The sequence below is a fragment of the Mercenaria mercenaria genome, unplaced genomic scaffold (genome assembly GCF_021730395.1).
Source record: "Mercenaria mercenaria strain notata unplaced genomic scaffold, MADL_Memer_1 contig_877, whole genome shotgun sequence".
Classification (NCBI taxonomy): domain Eukaryota; kingdom Metazoa; phylum Mollusca; class Bivalvia; order Venerida; family Veneridae; genus Mercenaria; species Mercenaria mercenaria.
Genome location: NW_026463787.1, coordinates 17,826 through 41,806, shown reverse-complemented (window position 1 = coordinate 41,806; position 23,981 = coordinate 17,826). Strand labels below are relative to the sequence as shown.

The 23,981-nt window shown below is 36.6% G+C and overlaps 1 protein-coding gene across 1 annotated transcript in view; it reads left to right on the top strand.

Moving 5' to 3' along the window:
- Window positions 1–23,981, top strand: part of LOC128554926 (uncharacterized) — a gene marked incomplete at its 3' end in the record, with an annotated part of 43,348 nt that overhangs the window by 7,441 nt on the left and 11,926 nt on the right. Inside the window, exons 3-6 of the mRNA XM_053536259.1 lie at window positions 6,225–6,294; window positions 7,813–7,913; window positions 9,266–9,355; window positions 14,547–14,630. Coding sequence (XP_053392234.1) covers window positions 6,225–6,294; window positions 7,813–7,913; window positions 9,266–9,355; window positions 14,547–14,630 — 345 coding nt within the window. The remainder of the gene's footprint in view (window positions 1–6,224; window positions 6,295–7,812; window positions 7,914–9,265; window positions 9,356–14,546; window positions 14,631–23,981) is intronic.

The following is a 23,981-nucleotide window of genomic DNA, read 5'->3' as shown; positions in this document are numbered from 1 at the left end:
AGATCATGTGGTTAATATTTAAATTTATCGAGTACTTTGCAAAGAAAGACATCGGGGTTTTTTCCTACATGTGCACGACGCTACGTCATGGAAAATTACTGAGAAAACTGCTTGCAACTGGCCGGTTCGCGGGCTTTCCTCGTTCTAAAAATAACAACCATTTAACATCAAAGTATTTTTAAATGTGTTAGGTCATGAAGGTCACGCGTGATACATGCAGATTTCCCCTAAACAACAATTTGTGTATACGATGGCTTGGAATTTATGTCCTTACATAACGGGAAGTGTTAATCAAAACAGAAGGACCACGGCTTTCAAATATTTTATGACACCCCAAGAGTTAATTGCAGCGGAAGTCACCCTTGATGTACCGACGTTTGATCATCAAAATATTACGTAATATGATCCTAAAAATATTTTAATTTTTAGCACAAGAATACTGTAGTCGGTTACGAGTCTCGATCTCAGCGATCTTTTTGCACTTTCAGAAATTTTACGATCCGTTATTTTTGTAGTGTTATTCAGTTTGATGGTTGTTTTTTTATATAAATACTTACTGATTCCGATTCGGAAGATAAGTCTATTAACTATAAATCAAACTTTCAAACATCAAAATGAAATTGTATATGAATTTCAATGTGAAAGTAATCCAAAACGGAATTTTATGCCTAAAAATATATATTCCCGTACTTTAACACTTTATATCTTCGAAACTCAAAGAGAAACTACAATAAATTTTGTATCATCGGAAAGAGAATTTAAATTGCTATAAACTTTATATTGACAAAAATAATGTCAAACTTATAGAAAATATTAAAATAATGACATTTTTTACATAAGTGTGTGTAATCACAAAATAATGCCAACACCTCTGTTCAGATAAGACAGTCACCTTTATCAGCCATATACCGATTATTGATTATTGATTATCACTTATCAGTGTTATGTAAAAGAGGTTACTTTGGTTTCTGTTCTGTGTGGTAAAGGGTTAAGGATCATTGACTTGTCTGTAGCTTTTCATTTTCATGCATGGAGGGATTTTTATGTAACTTTGCACAAATCTTCACCACTAGGAGGCAGTCTTGTTTTTAGGATTACTTTCCTTTGTTTTTACTATAAATAGCATTTATTGTAACTTCTTAATTCTGGCTGTAGGGAAAATTAAGACCTCTTTCCTGAGGAACAACGTGCATGTTACAGGCAATTGTTATTAACCTATCTATTCCTGGTAAGGCGTTAAGTGTGGACTTATATACACATAGAGATTTTTTCATTATTTTTAGGATTAACTTCCCTTTGTTGTTATTATAAATATCTTATATTTCAACTTTTTTTATAATTGGCCAAAAAAAATCCATATGCAAATGCATGTTCTTGTGTAAAGACATTTGCTATGACTGGCGAATATTGTGACATTCCGACACTCCTATCTATTTTTCCTTACCAATCTAGAAATAGAATCACATTAAATATCTGAAATACAGATACAGTGTAACTTCCGAAAACCGAACGACCTCCGGACCAGCCTAAAACTTCGGTATTTGGAAGTTTCCGGAATTCAGAAGTTTGGAAGTTTGTAGGCAAAGTGGACATTATGCACTAGAGTTATGTTTTCTTACACGTTGGATGAAAGATGAAGGAGATTATTATCCTTTTTAATTGTACAAATTTGTATCAAGTGATTTATTAATTGATTTAATAATTATTGAATTAATATGTTACAAACATTAAGGATAATTACGTATAATAAATTTCCTTTTTTGTATATAAAACAATAATAGCATCTACTCAAACATTTTCCACTATCATTTTACCACCTTTGAAGTCCCGAGTTCATCAATATTTAATTGATGTTGATATAACGATGAACTGTAAATGTTCAAGTTAGATATAATAAAATGTCTGTTCTGTTCTGTTCTGATAAAGTGTAGTTTAATCGATGTACCTAAATCAGTTAAAACATCTATCTTGCTTTCATTCAGACATTACAAAAGTTTTCCACACATAAGATATTTAATAAATCAGTTTTTATATATTGAAAACAAATAAAGTGATTGCTGATTAGTTCTTTACTTTTGCATCAAATGATCATTGTGATTATAATGTGTATCAAAACAAACGCGCACCGCTAATAGATAAACAAAGAAGATGATGACAATTTGCCACGGGCATTTTTGGATTAAAAACATGTTAAAGACAGACCGGTTAGTATTTTGCTGTTTGGTTTTCGGAGGTCAATTTTAGTGTTAAAATATAAACGGTCCTTCAAAATGCGTCCGGTTTTCAGAATTCGGAAGTTCCGGTTTTCAGAAGTTAAAAATGTATAGAAATAAGAAGGAAAAAAACATGACTTTGAGTTTCGTGCGGTTTTTAAAGCCAAAGGTTTCCGGTTTTTAGAAGGTCCGGTTTTCAGAAGTTACACTGTATTAGCATTTAACCCTGCATTCCCTTCAATTATAGATGACGAGAAATTTTCGAAGTTCATTATATCTTCATGAATTATATATTATTATGTACATTGTTAGTATGTTGCCCGATTACCTAGAATTTGTGGCATTGGCATGCAATATGTTTTGTGAAAAATATCCCTAGGTGGGGAACGTTGATAACTCTGTTACAAATTTTTGTTGACTGAAGGGGAGAGTGCAGTGCATTATAAAAATTATGAGGTTGGTAACTGATACTGTAACAGCAAACCTTATTATGTCTCCCCCAGGAGACATATTGTTTTTGCCCTGTCCGCCCGTCCGTACGTCACACTTCATTTCCGAGCAATAACTGGAGAACCATTTGACCTAGAACCTTCAAACTTAATAGGGTTGTAGGGCTGCTGGAGTAGACGACCCCTAATGTTTTTGGGGTCACTCCGTCAAAGGTCAAGGTCACAGGGGCCTGAACATTGAAAACCATTTCCGATCAATAACTAGAGAACCACTTGACCCAGAATGTTGAAACTTCATAGGATGATTGATCATGAAGAGTAGATGATCCATATTGATTTTGGGGTCACTGCGTCAAAGGTCAAGGTCACAGGGATCTGAACATTGAAAACCATTTCCAATTAATAACTAGAGAACCACTTGACCCAAAATGTTGAAAATTCATAGGATGATTGGTCATAAAGAGTAATTGACCCCTATTGATTTTGGGGTCACTCCATCAAAGGTCAAGGTCACAGGGGCCTGAACATGGAAAACCATTTCCGATCAATAACTAGAGAACCACTTGACCAAGAATGTTGAAACTTCATAGAATGATTGTACATGCAAAGTAGATGACCCCTATCGATTTTGGGGTCACTCCATTGAAGGTCAAGGTCACAGGGGCCTGAACATTGAAAACCATTTCCGGTCAATAACTTGAGAACCACTTGACCCAGAATGTTGAAACTTAACAGGATGATTGGTCATAAAGAGTAGATGACGCCTAACGATTTTGGGGTCACTTGTGAAAGGTCAAGGTCACAGGGGCCCAAACATTGAAAACCATTTCCGGTCAGTAACTTGAGAACCACTTGACCCAGAATGATGAAACTTCATAGGATGATTGGTCATGCAGAGTAGATGACCCCTAACGATTTTAGGGTCACTCTGTTAAAGGTCAAGGCCACAGGGGCCTGAACATGGAAAACCATTTCCAATCAATAACTTGAGAACCTCTCAACCCAGAATGTTGAAACTTCATAGGATGATTGTTCATGCAGAGTAAATGACCCCTATTGTTTTTGGGGTCACTCCGTTAAAGGTCAAGGTCACAGGGGCCTGAACATTGATAACCAGTTCCGATCAATAACTTGAGAACCACTTGACCCAGAATGTTGAAACTTCATAGGATGATTGAACACGCAGAGTAGATGACCCCTATTGATTTTGGGGTCAGTCTGTTAAAGGTCAAGGTCACAGTGGCCTGTTCATGTAAAATCATTTTTTGGAAATAACTTGAGAACCACTTGACCTACAATGTTGAAACTTAATAGGATGATTGGACATGCAGAGTAGATGACCCCTATTTATTTTGAGGTCACTTGATCAAAGGTCAAGGTCACAGGAGCCTGAACAGTGACTTGAGAACCACTAGGCCAAGAGTGTTGAAATTTAGCGGGATGACTGGACATGCCAAGTAGATGATCCCTATTGCAGCCAACCATCAGTGTCTCTTTGACTTTCGCTCCTGACCCCTATTGACTTCTTGCCTATAGGACTTTGCATTGGGGGAGACATGCGCTTTTTTACAAAAGCATTTTCTAGTTATGGATTAGATTGCATCTTTTATGCTACAAATTGAGTTTATTATGGGAGAAACAAGATGCAGATATTAGACACCCATCTGCAGAGAAATACATATATGTTCCTGGCCATGAATTTCAAACATAAAAATCATGTATTATCTGCCATGTTTTGTTTGTGCACGTATTTATGCAAGGGTAATCATGTTATTAAGTCATCTAGGTCAAGTTTTTAACTTATTCATTGTAGGGTAAAAGCAAGGTAACCAGGACAAATCATTGAAGAAAATCTTGTTAACTCTCAAGATGCAACATTCTTTATCTGATGCTCATGACCAGAATGTTCATTTCAGCCAGATGTGGTCAAAATTGTAATCTTGATCATCGTAGATATAGCACTAGGCTAAGTTTTAGAAATATACTCTAGAAGCCACATTTTCTGTCTGATCTTGTTAAAATTTTATCAGAAACTGAGGTCAAAACTGGGTTGGAGGGTAGAGTCATTGAAAACCAGTAAACAGACTAGAGATCTTTATGAAATGTGACCAGAAAATTTGTCTGTATTAATTATAGGTCAATTTTGGAATTGGGTATAAAGTCAGGTAAACTATAGAAAAAATACATTTACACTTATATATTATTTTCTGTTTGAACATTATGCAACATGGTCAGAATGTGTATCATAATGAGATCTATATCAAGTTCAAAAATAGGTCATTCAAGTCATTAGGTCAAATCATAGACATGATTTTTATCAAGTTAACACTGTAGAGACCACATCTGTTGCATGATCTTCTTAAAATAGGATCCCTAGTCTTAACAAAACCTACAAATCTGCTTGATTTTGAAACACAGTATAGATCTTCATTGGCATTGCATTTTCAATGCCACTGCCAATGCCAATAATAGTTTTAGGCTTGCTTTTAATAGATTAGACAAAATGTACAACAAAATATGCAATGTTCTATACAAACTTCTGCCAAATCAGGCTGCAATAAAAAAAACAACAACAACATTAAATCATTTTTTCAAGACCGGTAGTAGCCTAATGTTTGGAGAGACAAATAAGTTTTTTTCACTTGACTGCCGTTCACATTGTACATCCACTGATCTAACTGCATTTATCTGTACCATTACAGTAACTTCAATATCAACTGCTGTTCACTTTACCCAAATCACCAAGGCATACCAACTTAAAAAGTAAATATCTTTGCATATAAAGCAAACTGGAAGCTGTTGTTACGAGTAATTACAGAGAAATAATTGAACTTTGTGATGGTATATTTCAAATATTTCAGGCTTGTGAATAAAAAAGAATATTTGTGGCTGATTCATCAAATGACTCATTTTGTTGAAAATTTGAACACTTTTTCTGCAATTTCTAGCTGAATAATATCCTGTTTAAGTCATGATTTCATCGGTATAGTCCTTTTCAAACAAGGAATAAATCTGTATAATTCTTTCTGCTAAGATAGTGCGGGAAAATGTAAAAAATCAGGCCAGTACTCACTTTTACCAAAATATGTACATGTATATACTGAACTGTCGTCGGCAGGCCAACGGCATTCACTAGATTCGGTTGAACTAGGTTATATTTTTGAGAAGAAGCCTTGTTCACATTCCAGAGACAACATTTTATACATAATCTACAGAAAACATAGAAGGGTTTACTATTATGAAATGTTAGTAAGGTAATACTGGGTCATCTAGAGTAAAAAAATCCTACTAGGTAAGAATTAAAAATGGACATTGTTAGTATACCAGAGGCCATAAAAATGCCATCTAAACCTGGTAAATAAAGAACCAATAGAGAAACCGATGAAGCACAATTCATTAAGTTACCAGTAACCATTTAAACAGATAATATATGGTTTAACATTTATTTAATATAAAGAATGAAATATTTACATTATTGTAATGAAAAAAGATTATAATGTTAAATTTTTGAATTGTTTTTCTCGTATTTGTTTTAACAAAGGCTAAAATATTTGTTCTTCAGATGGGACCTGTGTGGAACCATGTAGACCAGGGTATGAAAGAGACGAAACTGACTTCTTATGTAAACAAGTGTAAGTGATATTTGTTTGCTGTTTGCCAAGGTATACCCCCCAACCCCCCCATCTTCCACTGAAATTGATAAATTGCTTCAATCTTTTCAAGAATGTAAGATTTATTAATTGTAAACCTGTTGAAGTGCTGGCTTGTTTGGTTCTCCTGATTCATTTACACATGCTATCATTTGTAGATGTGCATCTGCTTTTTTTACAGCACAATATAGAGCTTTAAAATTGTAAGTTGCCAAAGAATTGGTCAGTTGACTTTCATCGCAAATGTTGACTTGATTTGATTGGAAGTGAAAGAGTTAGTTAATTAACATAAGTGTTTAAAGGCTCATAATGCCTTTGTTTAAAATGTGGCTTCCATTTTCCCTTATGAACATCAGATACAATGATTTCTTGTTAAAACTCCTATTTCTGATAATTGCTTTCTTTAACATTTGTCAAAAATTTGAATATTGCTGAATATACTAGAATGTTTTAATGAATCTATTGTTTTTATTACATCTCTTTAATGCTCTTAACTCTAACAGTTCATGGGCAATATAAAAAGCACTGTTTTCTAACCATGTTAATGCGCATAACATATGTTCTATTTGGAAAGCTGTTTCATCAGTTTTTAAGATAAGAATTTAAAGCCTGACGGACATTTAAGTTATAACAGCCTTTGTTACAATAGTCTCAGAATCTGTAACAACACAGATAGGGTATTTTAACGTGTGCACGCTACATCTCAGTGTTCCTTACTGTGTGAAAAAAACTAGTTCAGTCTGTTTTGGCAGCTAAGAAAGTGTAGAACACTCATTGCTAGTTACTTGCCCAACTGTCAATACCAGTTCACACTGAAGAGAAAATTTCAAGAAAAAGACAGAACATAGAAGCATGTGTTAGGCAAGGTGAAATACTTTATAGCAGTTACTTCTAACAAGTCTGCTTAAAGATGATTCTGTGCTACTGAAATCATTTTTTACTACAAAGGCTACTTTTGAAATAGGGAGGTTCCATTGGTCATAGCTTCATATTCAAGGTCTTAAAGAATGCTTTATCTTTACAAAGAATCATAACTTGTAGCTTTGGTTAAAACTATTTCTGCAAATATTCATAAATGAATCATATGATGTATAGAGCATGTTGTAACCTGTATCTTCAAGGTTAACAGAACTGGTTTGTATTTTTTTTCTGGTCCTTATTTTCTGTAAGTTAAAATAAATTTTTGACACTCATATGATGGAAGGGCTGGTTATTTTTTGGAAGTCATAGTCATATTATATTTTTGTAGTTTTCTTGTCTGACTTAATATGGTAATATAATATTGTGTAATATTTGTCTATGTTACAGACCCTTGTTTACATTAACTGTGTTATTACCTCCCCTCTAATACATCCAAGAGTTTTTGTCCTTGTCACATTAAAAAACTTCTTTTCCATAGTGGAGCAAAACAAGTCACTGATACAAGAGAAATACATTTGAAAAAAAGAATTTCAGTGACTTGCTATCAGTCCAGTATAATACTTGTTTGTTTTTAAGCAGTGGTTATATTGTGACATCTGACAAAGATACTCAGTTGGGACAACCTACAACTTCAAGACCTACTGTGAAACCAGAACCTAAAACAACAACGACAGATAATGGTAGCCTTTTGCTTTTGTTTTCTATATATTGGTCATTTTGTAGTCTAATTATTGTTATGGCATAAATAACATTATTTACATAATTATGAAGAATGATTCTGCTTTTGCATGTTGAGATATTGTGAGCTCAGTCCTTGGCAAAGTGAAATGTGTTACAATTTCCTACCTCAGATTCTTTGAGGAAGTTGTCAGTGTTGTCTGAGAACAAATAAGAATGTTACACAACCCAGGAATGCTGAGTAGTTTTACTTATTGTGGAAACATGGCTGAAACAGCATTGAAAAAACAGCATAAGACCCATATCAAACAAACAATTATCCTGGCAATATTATATGCCAGTTTTGGAAAATGGTCATCTGCCAAAGGTCAATTCTGTCCATCATATTTCATGTCTTGAGAAAACCTAGTAACAGTTCAAGGTATATACTTCAAACTTTGCATGTAGGTAAGTAGAATTTAATGCGAAACACATGAATCAGGTCAGTGGGACAAAGGTTAAGGTTACAGCGAGGTCAAAACTCTCCATCATGTTTTGTGTCCGGAGCATAGCTTAATAAGTGACTTTAAATTTGTTGTATAGGTAGTGAGCAATGAGATTATTTTCAGAGAGCAAGAACAGAGTCATTACATCCTGATTTGATAAGATTAGGTCAGATTGACAGATTGAGCTCAGATTTAAAATCAGTCTCTGGAGTATCATTTGAAAATCATTCTAGATATTTACTTCAGACCTGGCATATAGGTAGGTGGTGATAGGATGTTGTGCAGAGAACATGAACAGGTTCAATAGTTCAGGGGTTATGGTCCGGGAGGGTCACAAATTGATCTCAAAGGTCAGTGTAATGTGTCCTGCCCATAACATAAAAACTAAACTAGTCAACTTAAATGGCAAATTAGTTCAAGTTATTTGTAGTTTGAGATATGGAAAAATATACATGATTGTTAAGTGAATTTACCAGGGCCCTAACAATGAGCAGAAGCGAGGAGTGGTGTTCTGATGTATTTTCCAAGCTTTGACTACATTAAAGTCGTTGACTTCAGTTAGATGGTGAAGTTAGGATCTGCAGATGTCAAACACTAACATTACTAGCAACCCATTCCCATCTTCATTCCCTGTAGTAACCCCACCCCTACAAAAATTTTGGTCACTTTTAGCTTCTTGTGCTTCAATATCCCGTCATTGCTGCTACACAAAATACAAAAAACCCTCTTCCTGCCCCAACACCTAACTACTGCCACTTTGACCAGCCCTGCTTAAACTGATTCACACATACACAGTCTTTCTTTAAACTCTAAATCCTCAAATACTTACATTGGACATTTATTCACATTTCTGCTTTATGTATTTGCAGGTCATGAAGATGACAAAGATAAAGGCAGAGGGATAAATGGAAAATCTGAAAATTCTAATGTATTACCTTGGTACATGTATTTTATAATAGGTAAGATGATTTGGCATGTTCTATACATGCATAAGAAAACATCGTTTTTAGCTCACCTGAACTTTGTTCCGTGTGAGCTATAAGTATAGGTGGATTGTCCATTGTCTGTCATCCCTGCAACAACATTTTAATGACCCCTTTGAAGAAGGAGGAGTATATTGTTTTGCAGATGTCAGTCGGTTGGTGGGAATGTAGACCAGTCTGTTGCCGGATGATAACTCAAGAATGCTTTGCCCTAGGATCATTAAGTTTGATAGGAAGGTTGGTCATCACCCCTATTAATTTTGAGATCTGTATGTCAAAGGTAAGGTCACAGCGACCCTGAACAGTTAAACGGTTCCAGATATTAACTCGAGAACACTTGGGCCTAGGATCATGAAAGTTAATAGGAAGTTTGGTCATGACCAGGAGATGACCCCTATTGATTTTGAGATCAGTAGGTCAAAGGTCAAGGTCACAATGACCCGGAACAGTTAAATGGTTTCCGGATGATAACTAAAGATTGCTTTGACCTAGGATCATGAAAGTTGATAGGGAGGTTGGTCATCACCAGTAGACCCCTATTGATTTTGAGATCAGTATGTCAAAGGTCAAGGTCACAGTGACCAAGAACAGTGAAACAGTTCCCAGGTAATAACTCAAGACTGCTTGGGCCTATTCTCATGAAAATTGGTAGTTAAAGTTTTGATGCACCTTCAATCTATCTCTGTTATTGTTGAATGGATTTGATTCAAACTTAAAATAGTTGTTCAAAATCATCATCAGCATCATATGACACAAGGTGCATAACTCTGGCACAAACCTTTCATGAATTATTCCCCCTGTTTACTTAGAATTTCAGGATAAATTTTTGATACACTTTCACTCTATCTCTGTTGTTACTGAATGGATTTGATTCAAACTTAAAATAGTTGTTCAACATCATCACCCACATCATAGGACACAAGGTGCATAACTCTGGCAATATTTTTAGCCCACTATCATCAGATGATGGGCTATTCAAACGTCTGTCCATCTATCCATCTGTTAAGAATTTCTTGGTATTGCATCTCCTCAGAAACTACTGGGGGATGTTGACCAAACTTTGTCAGAACAATGCATTGGTACCCTAATTGTGTCCCCCTGAAAATCAGACTGGTTCAACAATTTTTAAGTGAGTTATGGCCTTTTGTTTATTTTGATTTCTAATATAATTTTATATCCAGTGGCCCTCCAACTAGTTAATTGGTTATTTATGGCCTTACCAGTAGAAGGATCATAAAGTCTACAGACACTAATGAGATAATGATTAAAGTTGTTCATTATTGTCCTATTACACCTCAGCAGTAGCAGATTGATGATTAATTTGTTTAGTACTCAAATTTCTGGGTTTAATTATTAATTATAATGTAAGAAATTATATGCGCATTCTTTGTTTCATAATGAAAAAAAAAATATTGCATATAGCTCATTAATGGTGGCATCTCTCTTGTTCAGGGAGTGGGTTTAATTATTAGTTATAAATATTAATTACCTACTTTTAGGATTTTTTGAAATTTGGAACATTCAAAAATGACTCGATGGTGGGCTCCAAGGTCACACTGTGATCTCTTATTCATTAATTATTCCCCATTTTTAGCTCACCTGATTTTTTGAGAGAAAAAAATGATGATTTATTGTCATCACTTGATCGGCATCTGCGTTGCCTAGTTAAGTTTAATGTTTAGGTCAGCTTTTCTCCTAAACTATCTAAGGTATTTTTTTGAAACATGCAACACTTGTTCACCATCAATAGCTAACCATGTACAGCAAGAAACATAATGCCATCCTGCTTTTTGCAAGAATTATGGCTCCGTTTGGACATAGAAAATACAAGATTTCTTGGTTGAGTTTTAGGTTTATGTAAACTTTTCTCCTAAACTATCAAAGCTATTGCTTTGAAACTTGCAACACTTGTTCACCATCATAAGCTGACCCAATACAGCAAGAAACATAACTCAATCCTGCTTTTTGCAAGAATTATGGTCCCTTTTGGACTTAGAAAAATATCAGATTTATTGGTTAAGTTTTATGTTAAGGTCAACTTATCTCCTAAACTATCAAAGGTATTGCTTTGAAACTTGCAGGTCTTGTTCACCATCATAGGCCGACCCTGTACAGCAAGAAACATAACTCCATCCTGCTTTTTGCAAGAATTTTGGCCCCTTTTAGACTTAGAAAATCAGATTTCTTGGTTAAGTTTTGTGTTTAGGTCAGTATTTCTCCTAAACTATCAAAGCTATTGCTTTAAAACTTGCAACACTTGTTTACCATCATAAGCTGACCATGTACAGCAAGAAACATAACTCTATTCTCTTTTTTGAAAGAATTATGGCTCCTTTTGGACATAGAAAATGTCAGATTTATTGGTTAAGTTTTATGTTAAGGTAAACTTTTCTCCTAAACTATTAAAGCTATTTCTTTGAAACTTGCAACAGTTGTTTACCATCATAAACTAACTCTGTACAGCAAGCAACCTAACTCCATCCTGCTTTTTGCAAGAATTATGGCCCTTTTTGGACTTAGAAAATCATGGGTAGGACAATATTTCTATTATACAGAAAAATCAGATGAGCGTCAGCACCCTCAAGGCGGTGCTCTTGTAGAGTTTCAGGTTGAATTCTTCATTTGAGGAAGCCATCCAGCTGACTTAGGGAGGGTCGGTGGTTCTATCCAGGTGCCCGCTTGTGATAAAAAAAATAATGCACAGAGGGGCACATGGGGTCTTTCTCCACCATCACAGCTGGAAAGCTGCCATATGACCTATAATTGTGTCGGTGAGATGTTAAACCCAACAAAATAAATAAACAAATAAATAGAGTTTCAGGTTAAAGTTTACTGCTAGAGTTAAAAATGAAAAGAACCTTTAACGACTTCTGATGAATTGCTTGTTGGATCTTAATCAGACCTGATCTAGATGATCATTAAAAGGACCTTTCTGAAATTTGTTTGATTAGGGGCACTATAGCTAAAAATAGAAATGCCTTTAACCCTTTACCACACAGAACAGAAGCCAAAGTAACCTCTTTTACATAACACTGATTAGCCTGGGAATCCAGTCTGACAATTTCTAACTTTTTTTCTACCTGCAAATTGACAGCCTGGGGAAACATGTTTTCCGACCGCAGCGCCACCTATATTACACCCGAAATATGTGGGTGTCTGATAAAGAACGATAACTTCTGAAAGCAATAATCCATGGCTAAAAATAGAAACGGAATTCTCACGGAAAAGGTTTCCGAACATTTCCGGGCCATGGACAAATACCAGTTTTTACCTCCCATAGCTTTTCCAGCAAATTGTAATAACTTTTAAATATGTCAGTAAACTTAAGTTTGCGTCATAGCCATCAAGATGTTATATAAATGCAGACCTAGTGATCTACGAAAATTGCCGAGTTTTCGGCAGCATTGCCTCGTTTTCGTTTCAAACAAGCGCAAATATGATCACATGTTAATTAGGCTAATTATAGAAAATCGATAATCAGTACTGACATGGAATCTCCGTCAGATTTCCCCAGGCGTTGATAATATCAGAAACTCGACGAATGCCAATTAACACAAATTAGCGCAGATTAATTCGGATCTTTAATGCATAGGTATTATGTATTATTTCTTCTGACAAAGAACAAATATTATCAACGGCTTCCCAGGCTAAACACTGATAAGTGATAATCAATAATCGGTATATGGCTGATAAGCATGACTGTCTTAATTATCTGAACAGAGGTGTTGGCATTATTTTGTAATTACACACACTTATGTTAAAAATGTCATTATTTTAATATTTTCTGAAAGTTTGACATTATTTTTGTCAATTTAAAGTTTATAGCAATTTAAATTCTCTTTCCGATGATACAAAATTTATTGTAGTTTCTCTTTGAGTTTCGAAGATATAAAGTGTTAAAGTAAGGGAAATATATTTTTAGGCATAAAATTCTGTTTTGGATTACTTTCACATTGAAATTCATATACAATTTCATTTTGATGTTTGAAAGTTTGATTTATAGTTAATAGACTCCTCTTCCGAATCGGAATCGGTAAGTATTTATATAAAAAAACAACCATCAAACTGAATAACACTACATAAATAACGGATCGTAAAATTTCTGAAAGTGCAAAAAGATCGCTGACATCTAGACTCGTAACCGACTACAGTATTCTTGTGCTAAAAATTAAAATATTTTTAGATAATATTACGTAATATTTTTATGATCAAACGTCGGTACATCATGGGTGACTTCCGCTGCAATTAACTCTTGGGGTGTCATAAAATATTTGGAAGCCGCGGTCCTTCTGTTTTGATTAACACTTCCCGTTATGTAAGGCCATAAATTCCAAGCCATCGTATACACAAATTGTTGTTTAGGGGAAATATGCATATATCACGCGTGACCTTCATGACCTAACACATTTAAAAATACTTGGATGTTAAATGGTCGTTATTTTTAGAACGAGGAAAGTCCCGCGAACCGGCCAGTTGCAAGTAGTTTTCTCAGTAATTTTCCATGACGTAGCGTCGTGCACATGTAGGAAAAAACCCCGGTGTCTTTCTTTGCAAAGTACTCGATAAATTTAAATAGTAACCACATGATCTTGTACGTAAATAATGATGACGAAATCCCATATTTTGAGTTAGTAAACATCAGGAATTTGTTTCTTTAGAAAAAGAACGAAAATAAAGCGATTATGAGAGACGGGATAATACGATTCTGTTCAAATGGCCGTTAATCGGTATTATACGTTTCTATCAGGTAATCGATAGACACGGGTCAATACGTTTCTGTTTGGTAATTGATAGATACGGTGATAAACGTATCGATGTGGGAAAGGGTTAAAAGACTTCTTGGGCTAAAAAGATGATAATGTACATGAGACATGTTTGAAGAAAAAAAAATAAATAAATAAATTAAAGCTTGATGGAATGTTTTCACCGCTACTAAATTTTAAATGTCAGTGTCAAAAAAGAGGTTTTCTTTTAAAATAAACATGAGTAGTATTGTAAAATGGCTAATAACAGAGTCTGACTCAGTCAACAAATCTATGTACAGACAGAAGTTTTCATTCACTCTTAATTAATGAAATAGGGATTTGATATTGATGGGAAAAAAGTTCTGTATTATCCAACCACTGCAAAACACAACTTATTTTCAGTGCATTTTTTTTCTTTTCAGTTTTGGTAATTGTTGCAGGTATTACCATTATTGCATTGGTCACTGCATTGGTCATCAAAATATGTTGCCCACAGAGATGTCAAGGTATACTTTTTTGACTTGCTCAGATCTTTTGTGAAAAATTTGTTTTTCTGTCTACCTATGATTGTAGTGACAGAATTTTTATGCTCCCGAAGGGAGGCATATAGTTTTTGAACCGTCTGTCCGTCTGTCGGTCTGTCGGTCTGTCAGTCTGTCGGTCTGTCAGTCTGTCAGTCTGTCCGCAATTTACGTGTCCGGTCCATATCTTTGTCATCGATGGATGGATTTTCAAATAACTTGGCATGAATGTGTACCACAGTAAGACGACGTGTCGCGCGCAAGACCCAGATCCGTAGCTCAAAGGTCAAGGTCACACTTAGACATTAAAGGATAGTGCATTGATGGGCGTGTCCGGTCCATATCTTTGTCATCGATGGATGGATTTTCAAATAACTTGGCATGAATGTGTACCACAGTAAGACGACGTGTCGCGCGCAAGACCCAGGTCCGTAGCTCAAAGGTCAAGGTCACACTTAGACATTAAAGGATAGTGCATTGATGGGCGTGTCCAGTCCATATCTTTGTTATCGATGGATGGATTTTCAAATAACTTGGCATGAATGTGTACCACAGTAAGACGACATGTCGCGCGCAAGACCCAGGTCCGTAGCTCAAAGGTCAAGGTCACACTTAGACATTAAAGGATAGTGCATTGATGGGATTGTCCGGTCCATATCTTTGTCAACCATGGATGGATTTTCAAATAACTTGGCATGAATGTGTACCACAGTAAGATGACGTGTCGCGCGCAAGACCCAGGTCCGTAGCTCAAAGGTCAAGGTCACACTTAGACATTAAAGGTCATTTTTCATGATAGTGCATTGATGGGCGTGTCCGGTCCATATCTTTGTCATTCATGCATGGATTTTAAAAAAACTACGCATGAATGTGTGGCACAGTAAGACGACGTGTCGCGCGCAAGACCCAGCTCCGTAGGTCAAAGGTCCTAAACTCTAACATCGGCCATAACTACTCATTCAAAGTGCCATCGGGGGCATGTGTCATCCTATGGAGACAGCTCTTGTTTATGCTAGTATGGGGAATGTATATTGTGTACATTTTTCTACACCAGCCCTTTTTAGCTCACCTGAGCCAAAGGCTCACGGTGAGCTATTGTGACCGCTCAATGTGCGGTGTGCGTCGTGTGTCCGTCAACATTTTCTAAAAAAATCTTCTTCTTGAAAACCACTGGGCAGAATTACACCAAACTTCACAGGAATGATCCTTGGGTGGCCCCCTTTCAAAATTATTCAAATAATTGAATTCCATGCAGAACTCTGGTTGCCATGGCAACCGAAAGGAAAAACTTTAAAAATCTTCTTGTCCAAAACCACAGGGCCTAGGGCTTTGATATCTGGTGTGTAGCATCATCTAGTAGTCCTCTACCAAAAATGTTCAAATTATCCCCCTAGGGTCAAATATGGCCCCGCCTCGGGGGTCTCAAGTTTTACATAGACTTATATAGGGAAAACTTTGAAAATCTTCTTGTCTGAAACCACAACACTTAGACCTTTGATAATTGGTTTGTAGCATTGTCTTATGGTCCTCAACCAAAATTGTTAAAATTGTACCCCTGGGGTGAAAAGAGGCCCTGCCCTGGGGGTCCAAAGTTTTATATAGACTTGTATAGGAATTTTTTTTTTAAATCTTCTTGTCTGAAACCATACAACCTATGCTTTTGATATTTGGTAGGATGCATTGTCTAGTAGTCCTCATCCAAAATTGTTCAAATTATGCACCTGGGGTTAAAGGAAGCCTCACCCTGGGGTAACTTAGTTACTATGTGAGTTATATAGGAAAAAATACTTAAAAAATCATTTGATCCTATTTCCAAGACTAATAATAATTACCTGATGAACCCAAGTAATATGATTTCATTTGACTTTGACCTTGACCTACTGACCTACTTTCTTGTTTTTTAAGATACAGCTTTGAAATTTTGATGACATACACAGTTTGCACACCAATTGTAAAACTGAGGTACTACCTGATGTTTTGTGAAATTAGTAACGGTACTACCTGATATTTTGTGAAATGAGAAACTGTTCTACCAGATAACAGACAAAAATTAGTAACAAGGAAATTTGTTTAGTATCGATACCACTCAACTTACTTTTAAGATAAAATTAGTAAGACTCTTATATAATCATACTTTGGCTAAAAATGTGTCATATATTAAACATGGTTTCTTTGTTTGGATTTCACTCAACCAGGCTGGAGTTATGGTCCTTGACATAGTGAAAATAAATGTGAAGTGCTTAAAAGTTTGTGTTGCATATATTTTAAAACATAGAGTCATGAAACCATGTAGGAATGTTCTCCAGCACATAAATTTGATGAGTTTTTTGAGTCGGCTAAAGGCTGAAAGCCTTTTGACGAGTCCTTGCTATCCAACGATTCTCTAAATGGACCAGATAACACAGTGAAGGGATGTAGTTCCATTAGATTTCTCAAACTTCAAACAGTCCACTGCATGAATGAAGTTAAGTTGTGTCATTTCCCTTTGCTATGACCAATATACGATGTAATCTGTCATATTTATGACTTGTAATTGTGCAATACTCGAATGTAACTCATTAAGCATAAATGTGCATTTTAAGAATTGCGCAGGCTTACAAAGCTTGGGTAACATCCAGCGAAAGACAAAAAATAGTTCCACAGGGCTCCAGATAAGATGCGTATTAGCGTAAATTACGTATAGAAATAATGCAAATACGCATGTCTAATAATTTCTAAGCGTATAAAAACGTATATAAAATTACAGAAACGCATACAATGCTTTTTTAAAAACAAAATCTGAATCGTTTGGATGCGTTAGGTAACATAGCCGATCAGCCTTAATTCTCCCACATTGAACGTAAACACGCATCGTATGATTTCTATAAACTTTGCGTGGGTTGAATTTTGCAGTCAGTAAACGGATAAATTATCGGAAGAAGAAGCTCTTACTGGTTTGTTTAGTTACTACTGATATTAAAAATGATTTTAATTCTTATTTTTCGAGAAATAAACAAATCGGCGAAACATTAAATTGTATTTTCTTGTAGTTTTGGAAATCGAAAGTAGATCGTCTATGTTTGGCTGCTTTCACGAAACGAAACAACTTTTTTATGAAAAGATTTAAATAAGAGGTAATTTAACCGTAAACTTCAATGTCAGATACTGCCAATTGCTGCTAAATGTCTTCGTATCATCACAATTTGTAAAATATATTGTTCAAACTGGAGAAAAGTGTAATCGTATCCGGATATAATATTTTGGGTAAATATCGAGCTGTGTTATGAAATTTTAAGAAAAAAACTAAAAACAAACTGAAACTGGTAGACTATACTGTCAGTACATCAATCATTAGCTGACTCAGGCCATTCAGGCCTTTGATTTTTTTATGCCCCCGAAGGGAGGCATATTAGTTTTCAACTGTCTGTCCTTTAGTTCGTTCGTTCGTTCGTTAGTCACAACGTTAACTTTTTGCATGAAGGCACTTTACTCGCGAACCACTGCACCCAGGACCTTCAAACTTCACATGCTGATAGTACTTATTGAGTACACCACCCCTACTGACTTTGGGGTCACCAGGTCAAAGGTCAAGGTCACAGGGGCCAACGTTAACTTTTTTGCATGAAGGCACTTTACTCGCGAACCACTGCACCCAGGACCTTCAACCTTCACATGCTGATAGTACTTATTGAGTGCACCACCCATACTGACTTTGGGGTCACCAGGTCAAAGGTCAAGGTCACAGGGGCCAACGTTACCTTTTTGCATGAAGGCACTTTACTCGCGAACCACTGCACCCATGACCTTCAAACTTCACTTGCTGATAGTACTTATTGAATGCACCACCCCAACTGACTTTGGGATCACCAGGTCAAAGGTCAAGGTCACAGGGGCCAACGTTACCTTTTTGCATAAAGGCACTTTACTCGCGAACCACTGCACCCAGGACCTTCAAACTTCACATGCTGATAGTACTTATTGAGTACACCACCCCTACTGACTTTGGGGTCACCAGGTCAAAGGTCAAGGTCACAGGGGCCAACGTTAACTTTTTGCATGAAGGCACTTTACTCGCGAACCACTGCACCCAGGACCTTCAAACTTTACATGCTGATAGTACTTATTGAGTACACCACCCCTACTGACTTTGGGGTCACCAGGTAAAGGTCAAGGTCACAGGGGCCAACGTTAACTTTTTGCATGATGGCATTTTACTTGCGAACCACTGCACCCAGGACCTTCAAACTTCACATGCTGATAGTACTTATTGAGTACACCACCCCTACTGACTTTGGTGTCACAGGTCAAAGGTCAAGGTCACAGGGGCCAACGTTAACTTTTTGCATGAAGGCACTTTACTCGCGAACCACTGCACCCAGGACCTTCAAACTTCACATGCTGATAGTACTTATTGAGTACACCACTCTTACTCATTTTGGGGTCACCAGGTCAAAGGTCAAGGTCACAGGGGCCAACGTTAATTTTTGCATGAAGGCACTTTTCTTGCGAACCACTTCACCCAGGACCTTCAAACTTTACATGCTGATAGTACTTTATGAGTACACCAACCCTACTGACTTTGGGGTCACCAGGTCAAAGGTCAAGGTCACAGGGGCCAACGTTAACTTTTTGCATGAAGGCGCTTTACATGCAAACCACTTCATTCAGGACCTTCAAACTTCACATGCTGATAGTACTTATTGAGTACACCACCCTTACTGACTTTGGGGTCACAAGGTCAAAGGTCAAGGTGCTGCGGGGGCATTTGTCACCATTAGTGACAGCTCTTGTTAAATTATATTTTACTTTGCAAAAGAGTTGTGGCCTGTGACTGAGTAAAACAATAAAAATTTTGTGCCGGATATATCCCAAAATGTACTCGACATAGAGTCATTAAATGTTAAAGGATTGTTTTGTAGCATGTTAAGTTGTGCACCTGGTGTTCTCCTTTGCATTTCAGTCAGCTAGACCGGGGTTATGGTCTTTCACTAGGTGAAAAATACACATAAAGTTCTAAAAAATTTGTGTTGCAAACATCTTAAAAAGTATTTCACCTAGGGTCATGAAATCATGCACAGTGGCAGGAGTAGGGGGAACATGTGTCCTATAGAGACACATCTAGTTATACCCATACAAACAAAGTTTTAAGGGGTATATAGGAATAAGCTGGTCAGTCTGTCTGTTGATTGGTCTGTTGGTCCGTTGGTTTTCATGGTTTCAGGACAATAATTTACGAAAGGCTCGACAAATTGACATAATTTTTGGTACACAGGTGTAGCTTCATAAAATACAGTTCAAGTTTGACTTTGAGGTCAGTAGGTCAAAGTTCAGGGTCACAGTAACACAAAACAGGAGAAAACAAAAGATAAAAATGTCATTATTCTAGAATTAAATTCCTGGGCTGACGTACCATTAAATTACCTATGCTTTCATGAATAAAAGAAGAAAAAAACCATAAGTTTATTTTTAGTTTAAGGTAAGTGTGGATTAAAAGACGGTCATAGTGGCTTAAGACTTAAAACGTTAAATGGTGATTGAAGTTGAAAATCCTCACAAAGGGAGTGACCCGGGCATGCCTTAGATAATTTTAACCTTGTTGCGCTAAAAATATGGCACACACTATGCCATACCATCCCCTGTACCCCTCGGTACGGTTAGCCAGGTAGAACCATATATATGGTACATGGAAGTACCTGGTTCTTATATGGTACCAAAGAAGGTACCATATAAGAACCAGGTACTTCCATGTACCATATACGCACCAGGTACCCCTAGGTACCATACAATAACCAGGTACTTCCATGTACCATATACGAACCAGGTACCCCTTTGGTACCATATACGAACCAGGTACTTCCATGTACCATATACGAACCAGAAACCCGTTTGGTACCATACAGTAACCAGGTACTTCCATGTACCATATACTTACCAGGTACCTGTTTGGTACCATACTGTTATACAGTAACCAGGTACTTCCATGTACCATATACAAACCAGGTACCCCTTTGGTACCACAAGCCTGGTACACAATTAGTACCGAGATAACACCATTGGCGCAACATAAACCTAATAACAACAAATGTAAAAATGTAACCTATGTAAATGGTTGAGCAACTATTAAGAACGCCTAGCCATTTTCGCTCTCTGGCCAATTCTTATATGCTCGAAAAAATGAACCAGAAAAAACTGAATTTTGAACCCACGAGTGTCACCAGCCCCGTTGAATGGCGGCGGCTGGTCAGGGACCCATGAGTATGCAAAAAGATTTAGAAATTGACAGTTAACAACTCAGTATGGCATGCCCAAGCCGCACCCAGACATAAGAATTTTCCACCACAAAATAACAAAGAAATTACTGAAATTTCTTTTAATTTCCCCAAAATTCTTACAATACTAGTTATATAACACATTCATTCAAAGAATCGAAGTAATAATCCAGAACAGGTTGATCCGTTATTATCCGAGATTCCCCTATGAAGCTGTGGGAAAATGTCTATCCAAATAATGTGGTTCTAGGAAAACCCTATTCAAATTTAAATATGAAGTTTACAGAATGTTTGGTAATTAATGTCATTACCCCCAACGTGTATGACAAGGAGTTTAGGAAAAGAGCAAGCAACTGCATGGCTTCTTTAGGTCCTAAAGACACACTCCTCTCTTGCACCACCAAGCGACTGACAAATCGTTGGGTAACTTCGGGTTAACATTGCTTCTGTTACAGCCTAGTATGTGATGAAGTCCCCGATTATCTGTCGGTAAAAGGATGTCATTAATACCGAATGTATGACATACAAATACTGAGTGTGACAATGTGACATATGACAGTGAGCGCCGCCTGCTTAATTCCATAATGACGGATCCCGAGATTCCCCTACTAGCTAAATCAGTAGCCTTGCCAATACGAAAACTATAAGTTCAAAAGTTTTAGTCATAAACCTAGGAAAAGATGTGCCGAAAATTGATATCAAGTAGCGTGATTACCATTTTTGTGAACAAATATTGGGCCTTCCAGACTCGAACTTGCCTTCAAATGAGTTGGGGCAGACTCAGTTGTTAAATTAAAACCGTATACTGATCGTATCCGAAGTATGACGTTGATTTGTTTTAAGCATCATGATCTGAACCGAATTGATACATTTAAAAACAATGTCTTTAAATTGTATTGTTTCATTGTGCCTTGCCAACGCGAAATAGTCAAGAAAAAACAATAAAAACAAAAGAAAACCAAACAACTAAACAGAAGACGGTCCGGAAAAGCTTGGACCATTAACCATTATATTAAACAAATCGCAAGTATAAGCCAACATATTTCCTCTAACTTATCAAAGGTAAAAGGTGTCCTGTAGTTGAAAGAAGGACGTGATCTGTGACAGCCTTCTAAAAGGTTTTTTTTTCTTCTTTTTTTATTAGCTCACCTGTCACAAAGTGACAAGGTGAGCTTTTGTGATCGCGCAGCGTCCGTCGTTCGTCCGTCAGTCTGTGCGTGCGTAAACTTTGCTTGTGACCACTCTAGACGTCACATTTTTCATGGGATCTTTATGAAAATTGGTCAAAATGTTCCCCTTGATGATATCTAGGTCAAGTTCGAAACTGGGTCACGTGCGGTCAAAAACTAGGTCAGTAGGTCTAAAAATAGAAAAACCTTGTGACCTCTCTAGAGGCCATATATTTCATAAGATCTTCATGAAAATTGGTCAGAATGTTCACCTTGATGATATCTAGGTCAAGTTCGAAAGTGGGTCACGTGGCCTCAAAAACTAGGTCAGTAGGTCAAATAATAGAAAAACCTTGTGACCTCTGTAGAGGCCATATTTTTCATGGGATCTGTATGAAAGTTGGTCTGAATGTTCATCTTGATGATATCTAGGTCAAGTTCGAAAGTGGGTCACGTGCGGTCAAAAACTAGGTCAGTAGGTCTAAAAATAGAAAAATCTTGGGTCAACTGCGGTCAAAAACTAGGCCATAGGTCTAAAATTAGAAAAATCTTTTGACCTCTCTAGAGGCCATATTTTTCAATGGATCTTCATGAAAATTGATCTGAATGTTCACCTTGATGATATCTAGGTCAGTTTCGAAACTGGGTTACATGCGGTCAAAAACGAGGCCAGTAGGTATAAAAATAGAAAAACCTTGTGACCTCTCTAGAGGCCATATTTTTCATGAGATCTTCATGAAAATTAGTGAGAATGTTCACCTTGATGATATCTAGATAAAGTTCAAAACAGGGTCACGTACCTTCGAAAACTAGGTCAATAGCTCAGATAATAGAAAAACCTTGTGACCTCTCTAGAGACCATATTTTTCAATGGATCTTCATGAAAATTGGTCAGAATTTTTATCTTGATAATATCTAGATCAAGTTCAAAACTGGGTCACATGAGCTCAAAAACTAGGTCACTATGTCAGATAATAGAAAAAACGATGTCATACTCAAAACTGGGTCATGTGGGAAGAGGTGAGCGATTCAGGACCATCATGGTCCTCTTGTTTATTTGTTTATTTAATACAATAAAACATAGTGTAACATCTTCCAAATTGCTCATTTCGAGGGAATGTGTTCAAGACATAAATTATTATAACGTATATATAAAAAGAGGTTTAATTTAAAGCCTGAATCTTTTATACTTGAATTGTTTCCCGTTAAATCTGCCAAATTCCCAGATGTCTAGATATTCCGGTATTATTGGTAAAAGATGACGGCCGCAGCCAAGATTAGTCCAACTAATTTGAAGTGAACCTAAGAAATACTGAGAATTTTATTTATATTTTATTTTTTTTTTTTTTTATTAGCTCACCTGAGCCAAAGGCTCATGGTGAGCTATTGTGACCGCTCAATGTCTGTCGTGTGACGTGCGTCGTCCGTCGGTCAACATTTTCTAAAACAATCTTCTTCTTGAAAACTACTTAGCAGAATTACACCAAACTTCACAGGAATGATCCTTGGGTGGTCCCCTTTCAAAATTGTTCAAAAGAATTGAATTCCATGCAGAACTCTGGTTGCCATGGCAACCAAAAGGAAAAACTTTAAAAACCTTCTTGCCCAAAACCACAGGGCCTAGGGCTTTGATATCTGGTGTGTAGCATCATCTAGTGGTCCTCTACCAAAATTGTTCAAATTATCCCCCTAGGGTCAAATGTGGCCCCACCCCGTGGGTCACATGGTTTATATAGACTTGTATAGGGAAAACTTTGAAAATCTTCTTGTACAAAACCACATGGCCTAGGGCTTTGATATTTGGTATGACGCATCATCTAGTGGTCCTCTACCAAGACTGTTCAAATTATTCCCATAGGGTTAAATATGGCCCCGCCCCGGGGGTCACATGGTTTATATAGACTTATATAGGGAAAAAT